General features: G+C 29.7%; 1 protein-coding gene across 1 annotated transcript; it reads left to right on the top strand.

Moving 5' to 3' along the window:
* Positions 1 to 3,706: 3,706 nt before the first annotated feature.
* Positions 3,707 to 4,729, top strand: LOC119675555 (transcription factor RLM1). Its single transcript, XM_038086764.1, has one exon. It carries the CDS (start codon positions 3,707 to 3,709, stop codon positions 4,700 to 4,702), a length of 996 nt encoding a protein of 331 aa, XP_037942692.1. The 3' UTR covers positions 4,703 to 4,729.
* Positions 4,730 to 12,930: the final 8,201 nt, after the last annotated feature.

A 12,930-nucleotide genomic window follows, 5' to 3' on the forward strand; every position in this document is an offset into this window, starting at 1 on the left:
GTTCAACTACAGCAATGCGAATTCTCTCTAATCCAAACACTTATCTGCGACTACTCGCATCGGTTCTAAGCCTCAGCAATCCTCATTTTTAGCTATTTTTCGCCAGTTTCATTGTAGGCTTTGTTTGCTTGTTTGCTTGTTTGATTGCATGTAAGCCGCAACCGCAAAGCCTTCCACTTCCGTTTTTTAATTCAAAGTGACAATCCATTCAATTCGCATACCCTTGAAATAGCTGCGAACATTTGTATCTCATCCTTTGCCTGCCGCGTGGTTTGTAGGTGTACAGGATTTGATGGCTTTTGTATTGTATCAGCTTCGCTATTTTTACATACAAAAAAGCACTGTTGCGAATGGAGTTGTTCTTGTTGTTGTAGTTGAAGTCTTTGTTTGTTGTCTGTTGTTGTTGGTAATTCAACCGAGCACTGTTCCTAGTTACCGCATTTCAATGGGTGTGCATAAAAATAATTTAAATTGGTAGCTGTGGTGCGGTGGCAACACCATGGCAGTATTCCTCGAACTTCGCCAGTCAAACTTTTGTATATGGAACTGAGTGAGCGGCTGGCCTAGTAAAGTGGAACGCATAGACTGGAATTGCTTAATTTTGTTTGTTGCAATTTGCGTACTTTGCTTTGTAGTTCTTTAATTTTCCTTTTTGTTGTTTTTAATTAAAATTTAGTTTGAAATTATTCAAGCGAATTTACAAAGTTAAAAATTAATAACAAAAATTTTGTGGAATATTTAGTTTTAGAAGTTTTCTTGTTATCATTTGTAAATCCAAAATATCTCCAAAATATTAGAAATAAAATGATGTTATTAACTTTTGGATAAATATTTTTAATTGCATAAATAAAATTAGTTTCTAAATAGTAAAAATATAAATAATTTTTAATTAAAGTTTTCTTTATAGAAAATATACATTTTGATGTACGTATAAAAAGAATTATTATTGAAATATTGAAATACTGAAATATATACATAAAGGATAGAGTTCTTAAACTAGTTACGAAAACTGACAGGCTTACCAACACCACGTTATCGTTATCTCAGAATGATTACAGCGTCCTCGGAGAGGTATGCAGATCTGAGGTCAGTTATTGGTTAGACTGATGAAGTGATAAACAATAATCCAGTCAGGGTGTTGAGAGGAGTTATGATGAAACCTCGCAGTTTATAGAGAGTAAAAGTACTTAAGTGCACTGGCTCAACTAGCCTCAACATAATAATAATTAAAACTTTTTTTTTGTTTCTATTATAACTTACAAATTTATATAAAATTGTTCCAAAAATATTTATTTATTGCTATCATAATAGCAGACTTTAACAGGACAAACTTTTGATCTAGGACTCATTGTAATACCATATGGATCTCACTTATTTTCTCATCTATTTTTTGATTAACCACTTGGTTTCAGCGATGAATATTGAGAATATTGAGAAAAAAAAGTCACACATCGGTATAACGAAGATTCAATTGCTTTTTTTTCCTACTTTTTTTCCCATCTAATCACAAGCAAACCTATCAAGGTATGCCATATTTACATACTGTTATTGCGTTTAAATATAGTTTTCATATCTCTGTAAATGTTTGCTTCAGATTATTTTTTATCGACATATTGAAGAAGTTTCTAATACGCATAACTCCGTAATTAGTAGTTGGTCAAAACGTTTTCGTTTGAATCTAATTCTATGTTTTTTTCCCAGTGGCAATTTGTCTTCCTTAATCATATGTCATAGAATTCGATATTATCAGTTCGTCTGCTGAAAACAAAGCTTTATCCTTGCCTTCACATTCCAATCATTTAACAATCTATATACTTCATCAGTTTTACCTGCAAAAATGATCTAATTTATACATTCCAATCCCTATTTCCCTATCGAGTTTAAGTGCGAAATAATATTATAAATTATAATAGCTTAGCTCAGAATATGGTAGTCCGAATTAGGTCAACATTGTTAATATTAAAATGGAAATTGACTTGTCGTATTTGCCTAAACGTGTCCATAATCGTTTGATCCTGTGCAGGTTGAAAATTTAATTTACAACAAAATAAACACATTGGCAACTGAACACAACCAAAAGTAAATAATTTATTTGTCAATATCATCGAAGGAACAAAATGTGTGTGTGTGTGTGTGTGTGTGTGCTCTAATATGCTTTGTATGCATTGGGAAACAATAGGTAAACACTGAATGCAATTTAATGACGTTACGTATACGCAGTGTGGGCTTTAATGATTTGGTTGCCAATTTCTGAGCAAACTTACACAGTTAAATAAATATTATTTAATATTTTACTGTATATTGAAACTGATTAGTTAGTAAATGTTTATAGTAACAGTAGCTTATTATAATAAATATTATATTAAATATTTAGAATTTCTATATTTGATTATAAGGAAATACAAAAGTGTGTATAAAATTAATTTTTCTCTTTTTTATTAATTTTTACAATTTATTTGACTTTGTACTTTATATTTAATTACCAGTTATTACAACTATCGTATATAATAGTGAGTGTTAGTGACGCCTTCTACTTGAGTGTGGGAGTGATTATGGGCGAACACATATGTTATAGTTATTTTAATTATTTAATTAACTTTTTCTACTATCTTTTATAATATTTTAAATTTTTTATCTTTGGCATTTTGTGATGCAGCTTATTAATTTTTGCACTTTTACCTTTTGCGCTCTAAGGTATAATATATAAATATTATAATTATGTATTTACGTATGTACACGTGTGTATAAGAGTGCAGATATACATTTTAGTGTAGGGGATGTTTCTGGTAACAGAGAGGCTGTTGCAAGCACTTGCTTCGGTTTACCGATTTTTACTCACAAATTTATTTATTGACGTGCCATAGCTTTACAGTTTGTATATAGAAATTGACGCAGTGGGTGTGGATGTCGAGCATGTGTGCGGTTAGGTTTGACTTGCATACGTTTATATTTTGGTTTTATATGACGCATATCTACCCATGTATATATACAATTATTTTTACTTAAATGTATGAGTCTCTATATGAAAATGCATTTTGTGGCACAAGCTTTCAGCTTCATTATGAATGTTTAACGATCACATAAAAATGTACAGTTTCACTAGTCCTGCTTCCGCTGCCACTTTATGTTTTATTATTTCATTGATTTTTTTTATCAAATTGAATATTGAAAGCTCATTTAATGCAGCATATTAAACAATATTTAAAATAATTACAGATTATTTTTTACACGATGTATTTCAATAAATCATTAAGCAAGTGCAAGTGTAATAATTTATTTATTTTAAGTGCTGAGTTCGTATTATTGTGTGGTACTTTGTTTGCATTTTTATTTCCATATTTATGCTTTCTGTATTTACTTTTCCTTTTTCTGAATTTTGTTATTTTGCTGGCAAATTTTGCACATTTTGTTGGATATAAAAAGAACACAACATTTTTGTTTAAAAATTAAAGCTTATCTCGATGTATACTTTAGGCTTGAAATTATTTACAGTACAATGCACTTACGAGTACAATGCATAAATTATATAAAAATAAACAATATATGCACATTTACACCTAATTAAGAATAAAAGTTAACACGAAATAAAATCATAAATACTAAAAACAAACAATATCCTCTCGATTTGGCGTGCTGGTGTGATGTAAAGCGCAACGCTGCAGTGTTTTGTGTTTTATTTTAAAATGCCGTTGGCTTTTAATTTAATATGATGGAGACATTTATTGTCCTTGGGCTATGTTTTATCCTATACGAAGCATTAGATTTCTTTCAAGGATGCATGCATAGTTCCGCACCTTCTGCCAGCGATCAAATCGATGCCTATCGTCGACAGCTCGACGAACAGCGACAACAACAACAACAGGAACAGTTCTTAGCAAATTTAACTCCGCTGCTGGGCGCACAGTTAGCAACGCTAACACCCTCCACTACTCCGACGGCCTCAACGGCAAGTGTGATTAGTGATTTACGTGCTCAACAACATCAACAGGAAAAACAAAATATCGAAAGTCACTCAGTGAGTACGTCAGCATTGAACGGTGGTTTTCGACCAGCTCATCGGAGTGTTTACGAGTCACAAGAATTGCATGCCACTTCATCATTGCCGCGTGATTATTACCACTTGCAGCAACAGCAATTAAAAAATAAAAATTCTGCAAAGTCATTGCTTTCGAAATTCTCTTCCAGCTCAGATAACCGCATTTTTCCAGAATCATCGAGTGTGCTGGGTGTGCCCGCTGGTGTGATAACCACACAACCTGGTTTGGTAGGCAATACATTTGATTGTCAACAACCAGTTGTGGCACCGTCTCCTTTAGTGTTAGATCTAAAACGTGCCATATTAAGTAATAACAATAATAACAACAACAATTACAACAACGAACTAGAACAAAGTGCCGTAGTAAAAACAATAAACGCCACACAACAAAAACTAATAAAACAACAACCACAACATAGTTCAAACGGTTCATTTAGTACCGAAGAGTCAGACAGTGACGATTCAACAACGAGTTCTGGTTCCGCATCAGCCGGGTCAGCTTCACTGGCCTCGTGCGGTAGTGATCAGGAAACCGCAGATGAACGTGAATTTGCGGTGGGTTCGTGTTCTTCATCGCATGCTGATTTCCGTGAAATTGAGTGTGAACGCTTAAGGCGGAAATGTGTGAGCGTTAAACGTATATACAGCATATCAGAAAAGTTCTAAAAAGTGGCAAAAATAGTAGACAAATGTAACAAATGAGTGAATAAATATATACGGAAAGGTAGTTATAAATCTTGTTATCGGAAAAGTAATAAAACAATGCAATTTATTTCACATAAAAAATGATATTTCACTTTTTCTTTCCTACAAGCACTATAAAGATAATACAACGAAGTGGTTGGTTGAGAAGTTATTTTGGTTTCAATATATAATGAAATTGTACAAAAATCTAATAACTAATATTGCAGAAAATTTCTTACATAGATAATTGATAATAATTATTAGTTACATTTGTGCTAATAATAAAATTTCTAGTGAAATAAAGGACTCGAGTCCTTTACCAGTAAAAAATTTATTAAATGTTTTCAAACACAAAATCAAAATGATGTGTGATATTTTTTAAAATTTAAATAAATATTTAGCTCAATATATCACATGTAATATCAATATATATGCGACATATAATTGATTTCTCTGCATTATTTGAACTAAGGCAGGAAAACCTTTTTTGATATTTATTAATATTAAATAACGTTTTTTTTTTAAAAATTAAAATTACTTTTCTGCCAACCCAATACATTTGACACAATACATTTGACAAAAATCACTTATTGTAGTAAATCGCTATATAGTAATAATCACAAAAATGCATTTAAGAAAGAAATTTCACCTCAAACACATATGTTAGTTGCATTTTTTATTCAACACGCGAAGTCACCTTTTCATGTATCATTTTAGTAGTAAATGTGCATAACCCACCACATATCAACATTAGCTTATTTTTTCACCACACTTAGAAAATAAATCTCAATTCAAAAATGAGTAAAATGTTTGTTATGTTAAGTGTGTTAATAAAATAAAAGTTTTAAGTTAAAGTAATGAGAAAATGTATGAACTAAAATCTATGATTTGCACATAAAAAAAACCCAACACACTAGAGTATGTACATATAAAAACCCCTAACAACATGAAAGGGTTAAAGAAAGCATGTATTTTATATAAACACACGTGTTTACTTGGTTTTGATCAAAGGGATAAGTCCAACACCTCCTGGTATGTGCAATGTATATTCCGGTAGACGATTATATTAGTCGTCACTATAAGTTCACAATTAAAATTTGATTAAATTATAATATCATTTAAATATCAAAGTCACATCATAGTATGAGTATGTAGATACAAAGGTTAAAATATTTAATGGGAAATCCATAAGTGGGTTTCAGCAATACACAGTGTTTGTGAACTATATATTGGAACTGTTTAAAATGACATTACACAAGTTGAGTAGTTGTAAAGTACTGATTTATTTAGTATATTTCTTTGCTTTATATACATTTTGTCGCGGTATTTTTGTGTTGCGTATGTGCCTAAAAAAATACTAATTTACAATGAGATAATAACCATAATAAAACATTTGTTGCGACAAATATGCCTAAATTAACACTAATTACAATGAGATGATAACCATAATGAAACATTTTTTTCTGTTTATTTGCCAGATAAATATTATAAAATAATTAAGTTTGTTCCTGATAAAGGATTTGATGGTTTACGATAAGATAGTAGATACATATTTGAACAGCACCCATAATTGGAAGATTTGTCTGAGTGTTTAAATCTTATGATTATTTTTTTTAAATTAAATTCATATTTATCTTTTAAAAGACAAAAACTAATTTCCATGTTAAGACTGATTCTTCCAATTTCTATATCAAATTGTGAAATATTTATCTTACCTTCACTTGCAGTATGTGTAATATTCTACAACGTGATAAACTTAAATTAAATTTATATATATTTAAGAATAAATCTTATGAAAAGTATTGGACACTTTTCTCTATACCTATTACTTTTCTCTATACCTATTACTTGTTTAGGTATTTACTTATTTGTTTTAAAGTAAAACAAATATGATTTTAAATAGTAGTAGGGTGTTCAGGTCATTTAGATCATTTTAGCACATTTTATGGTAGATTGAAATCTAATGTACATGTATAATGAAATTATATTATAATAATATTATAATTCTGCTTTATATAAAAAATCAAAAATCAATTTTAATTTGAAATTTCAAAAATATTTCAACTGTTATTAAAATAACTATTCCTTGTTTATGCCAAAATACGTCACTCTTTCCTCTTTTACATGAGGATTTAGTTTTACTGTATAGGCTTCGGTTAGGCTACAGTGGTAATTATAGGAATCCATATAAATTTGTTGTCTTATTGTATTGCTATATAACAATCGAAGGCCTAAAAAATATCCCAAATCTTTAGCAAATTTTAAAATAATTTTTCAGAAAGGATGTTGTATATTTTTCGAATATCACAATTCTTAAATATTGATTTTTTAAATATTTACTTGTGATAGAAAGAGCTTTAAAATTATTCGTTATTGTATACATTCTCTCTTTATTGATACGCACAAAAGTATTTTTCTTAATATATAATTTCTTTCTTTATCCTGAAATGCCATACATATTGAAATAATTTCCATTAGAAGCAATGCAAATATATTGCAATCCTCTACCTACACAAAAGGACTCAAAAGGACTTTAAAAGGAATTTTAAAGGATTATAGAAGTTATAAGAGAAAAGTAATAATTTTCTGCATTGACAGTTTTATCGATTTTTATAAAATTGTAATGAAAAATGCGAGTTTGATATTAAAACTAAAATTGCAACTCTTAGAAAATGCAATAAAAATTTTTTTAATCATAAAAATAGTTGTTTTTAGTAGAACAAAAAGTTCCTTAAAGGTTCTAATTTTATTGAATCTAATGACACTTAATTGAATCTATTTTTGCATACTTTAAAGACCTCAATTTATTTTGTATTAATATTAAAGTATGCAAAAAGGAAAGAATAAAATGGCAAGAAGATGGAATTGCTTAGTAGCAGCTGACGGTTTGTTTACCACATTTTCATAATTTCACCCATACTTAATGATGCAAAAGAATGTTACTGCAGACGCAGACATTCTTACCTCACCCAGTATTAAGTACGACGTTCTAGCCGCCATCAGAACGGGGAATGAGTAGGGCTGCAGCATGTACCGAAACAACAACAATGGAAACTCCATGACTACCCGCATAGCGGGAGGTAGCTTTATATAATTTCAATGTTGATACATTTTACGCACCACTATGACGGCCATGTTGGCGCCATTAAGCAGGAACTGCGACGCCATTTTTTGCTTTTGTTAGGTTAGCTTACCAAAAAAAAAAGGGAAAAAAACCTCTAATAATAAATGAAAAAAATTTGTATGGTTTCAAAAAAAAGAAGAAAAAAAAAATAATAGGACACTGTTATGAAAAACGCTCAGGCTAGCTAACAAAAAACACTAAAAACAAACAATAGTGAAACTGATTAAGTTGAAAACCACAACAACGAAAAAGGAGAAAGAGTAATTTTAACAGAAAATAAAGGAGAAAATTCAGAAAAATCAGAGAAATCGAATAATTGAATAGATTCATACAATCCGTACAAAATGAAGTATAATAAAAATGGGTGTGGTAACCAACCCAACAACCGACATATACACCATCTCGACTGTAAGAGCGATGTTTGTGTGTAATGTGAAAGCCACTGTGAAGATAAGTCAAAACTATAAAAAGGAAAAAATTTGCTGTAATATAATCTGAAAGTTTTCATTTTTACAATGGCAGCTAAATCAAATTTTTTTGTACTTATTGTTGCAGCTTTATGTTGCTGTTGTTGCGGTACTCATTTTTCGAGGTTCAAGGTTCGATTGGGTTATGCTGCTCTGTTGTAGTAGTATAGTAGTGTAGTAGTACTACAATCGACAAGGTTTCATATCAATTTGAAAATAGTAAGCATGCTTTTCATAATATGAGACACTGCTACTCTGCACTGCTTTCGGTTAGCAACAGCTAGCTGGATTACTGATGTATGGACCGACAGTTGATATGACAGATTTTTTTATACATAATAGAGTCTGTGGCTTGACGTTGATAATAATGACACGGACTTTCACATTTTCAATAGAAGTTGCAGTAGCATAAAAATTTTCTGAATGAAAGCATGTATGCAGCATTACTAGTTCATTACTAGCTACCGAAGCTTTTGTAATAAAATACAAGGGAAAATGTAATAAAGTTGAGAATGTAAAAAGTCGAAGCTGAATCTGAATCTGATATAGAGAATTGATTATTTTTGATTGTATGTATTTGCAATTGCAAATGAAAGTCGATATGTTAATACCATGGCTATACAAAATAAAGGAACTTTCCTGTGTTCATTACACCTACAATGCATCAATTATATAAATACTTGCAGAGGGAAAGAAGGACTACAACGGAATTAACTTGTTTTTTTCTTCTCTTCTGTACTTGCTATTTTATTTTATATTATAAAGAGCAGTGGGAAAACAAATTATTTTTCTGTAGGGATTACGAGAAAATTGCACGAAGTGCTTAGGTTTTATTGTTGGTCTTTGCTTAGCAGCAGAAACAACAACAACAACGTGAATAACATTATTAATGAGGGTAAAAGGGATATTAGTGCTTCTGAATTATTAATAGTTCAGTCTAAATGTTAATTAAACCACTACTTCTGTGCCTTTATTAATTAAAATTAGTTGAACTGTTTAACTTATACACTAAATCAGTTAATCTTTTGGTCCTTTGAGATAAAATTAAATCATTCATCTGTTTTCTTAACAATGCTGTGCTGCTTATTGGCTTAGTGGGCGTGTAGATATTAATAATTATTTTTATTCATTAGTCAGATTTAATATGGTTTTCTGTCAGTGAAATAGACATAGATTATATATGTATATAAAAAACTAAATGATTAAATCGAGGAAGCTGCCATAAAGATTATAAATGAGCAAAATGATTATATATCGCTCAGCCATGCTGTATTCAACTGTACGTGAGCTTAATAATATTAAGAAGAAATATATTAATTACTTATGACATTGATGATAATTGTTTTCTTTGTCAAATTAATTAACTATTCGAGGAAATAAGAAACGCATATAATTAATTCAACATTTTTGTTAAAAGAAATTATTGCATGCGAAGTTTATGATGTGTTTGTTTCTTTAAATAATTATTTTTGCTTTATAAATGTTTAAAATTTGTTGTAGGTTTGTTTAAACGTTAATTTATTGTCTAGTCTAAGTAACGACTATCTTTATACTTACACCAAATGACTATTTATAACGTCTGTAGATTAACTACATTTTGAGTACTGAAAACAGCGTGGTTTTAAATTTTTATATTTGCTTCTTAACACATTTGCATATAATATGATTAGTTAAACTTCAATTAGTTCTAGTGATAACATCTCTTGATGACAATAACTTTAATAAAACATCGCAGTTTGTATTTTGATGAAACTAGTGAAGAGTTCGAGTTCTTTTTTTTCTAAAGTATTTTTTTCAAAATTCAAAACCGACTTTAACAGTTGATTCCTCCCAAAAATCTTATGAATTCTAAAAGTTTATACAACCAAAAACAAAACTATATAAAAGTAATAAATATGAACGGAAAAAAGTCAGTGCCAGCTAACAGCACCAAGAAAAAGCTAAAGAGTTGCTGCATAAACAGATTTTCTGGAAAACGTCTAAATAAACATTTTTTAATAATATAAAAAAAAATACAGAAAAAATACAAAAAAAATTAAAAATTTTTTAACGCAGGAAAAAAGATAGAAGAAAAAAGTACTAATATAAATAAAAGCAGTAGAAAATTATATAAAAAACAATTAAATTTCAATCATTTCGAAATCGAATTAGTTATTCTGTATTGAAAATATATGCTTCCACAAAAACAAAATATATTCTCACCAATTTCATTGAAACTGTGTTTATTGCATTATCTATTCTATAGCTGCCTTATATTGAAAGTCTCCGTCTTATACTTGATATTACGCAGTTACTTTTGTACTTCCATGAAACATTTTTTACGTTAAGAAAGTCCCCGTCTTATGCCTGATATTTCCCAGTCGCTTATGTACTTCCATGAAAAATTTTTCAGTTACTTAACTTTTTAAATAGAGGAGTCATAGTGTATTTTCTCAAGAATAGTTAAATTTTTTCTCTATATTTAGTAATGAATTTCAGCATAATTTTAGATCATTTTTCGTTTATTTTTAGTTTTCAAATATTTGTACGTTACTTGGCACTTTTCGTATTTTTTGTACATAAATAAGAAGGAGTTGTCAGAAAATAGGACGCAGCAGCACTAAGTCTGCTTTATCATGGTTTTTTTCGACTATTAATTTTCTCATGAATTTTCCATCTTCACATAACTTATATATTTTCTTTTGACTGTGAATAAATGGCAGTAAATATTTTGAAATTTTCCTTAATGACGAAGCTGAATTTACTTGCATTTCTTTCTTGACTGCGTAAGATAGAAAAAATTTCTTTCTGCCAGAACTGCAAATAAGACCATAGACCCGTGGAAATAATGGGTTTGTTGGGGTAAGGCAGAGTTAATAATAAAAAAAAAGTCATTTAACTTTTTGCATTTTTTGTGCCTTAATCTGTTCTTATTTTAAAGAAAAAAAACTGTTCCCGTACATTTTGCTCTTCATATTCACTTTGTTTTTATTATGTTCTCTTCATTTGTTGTGTGCTTTTTTGTTTTATATTTGCAATGCGATGCTCAATTGCTGTGATGCCAGTAACCTTGCTGCTTGCTTTTGTGTAATAACACAACCGGATGCTGCCATTGCTATAAATTTTTAACATCCGCTTAGCATCAATTTCACAAGGTTTACAGCTTGCAATGCTGTTCTTCTACTGTAGAAGAAGAATATCGCACATAACTACAAAAGTAGAATAAAAAATATAAGAAATTGTGCAAATAATACAAAAGGTGAGCTGCGTAAATTGCAGATAAAAATAAATTTTCACTCCAACTGTGTGTGATAATCATTTTAAATTCAATCATAATTTCGAAGGAACTCCTTTTCCCGTACTCATTTTTACGCTCCAATTCCTTTTAACTACTTTTCATATGTTCACTTAGAACTTAGAAAAACAATATCACTAGGCCGTAAAAGTGGAATATCATATATTTTATTGGCTTTAAAGTAAATATTTTGTATATGTACAGAGGTGTATAAAAATATAAATAAAATGAAATTGCCTTACTTTATTACTTTACTTTATTCTATAAATTTATTCATTTCAAAATAAATATCTGCGTTTAAATTTTTAATATTAATTTATTTTAAATTAAAGTTTAAAACTGTATCTTACAAAGTAAAACTAATATACTTATGTCATGTAAAAAATACAAATAAATTGCATTAAAATGTGACAAATCATAGTTGAATTTATTAAGATAATTGAAGTAAACAATAGTGTAAAGAAATAGTTGACATGAACACGTAAACGAATAAAAAATCCAAATCTATATATCATATAAAACTGCCATCAAAGTAACTTCTAAAACGCACATATAACATAATAACATATATAGTCATAAAACATCCTTAAAAATCCTTCAATGCTGGAAATAACCTCAGAACGGTGCTGCTGTTAAAGTTTAATACGAATTTCAAAAAATCGTATAAAAAATCGTAAATTATGGATTCTCTGGAGCGTTTAATGCGCGCCGCTCCCCTACCTCGCGCCTTGACTAGCATAACGGGCAGTAATACGAAAGGGCAACAACGCGCACTTGTGCACGCCTCCTTGGCTGCAGCCACAGTCGGACGGAAAGGTCGTCATTTAACTGGCACATTTTGTTTGACTGGCGATACCATGGAAGGCATCATCCAATGTCTTGTGTTTTTAAAAGCCTTTTCGGTGAGTATAAAAAAGAATAAAGAATTTTTAACATAAAACATTTCTGCAAAATTGTGATTAATTTCATTTGATTGTACAAAAAGTAAAAAATTATAATGTATTTAATTTTTAATGATGACTTTCAATGGTGAAGGTTGGAACTTTTAATTACACTTCATCATTTATTAAGAAACAACCTTCTTGAGAGATGGTCAATAGTTCACTGTTAACAATATTTCATTATGATTTATGATTTTTTTGCGACTATATAATAAAGAGTGATGAAATGATATTACATATATATATTTCAGTAAAAGGTTATTGGGACAGCCAGTCAATTTGACCAAACTACTTCGTAAATGCTTATGGCAATAAATATTTTGAACTCTCTAAATGTATTAATTGTGTCACGCAATACAAATATAATTTACCATCTTGGTAAATTCAGATATCGTGTAAGTAAA

Source organism: Teleopsis dalmanni, chromosome 1, assembly GCF_002237135.1.
Source record: "Teleopsis dalmanni isolate 2A chromosome 1, ASM223713v2, whole genome shotgun sequence".
NCBI classification, from domain to species: Eukaryota; Metazoa; Arthropoda; class Insecta; order Diptera; family Diopsidae; genus Teleopsis; species Teleopsis dalmanni.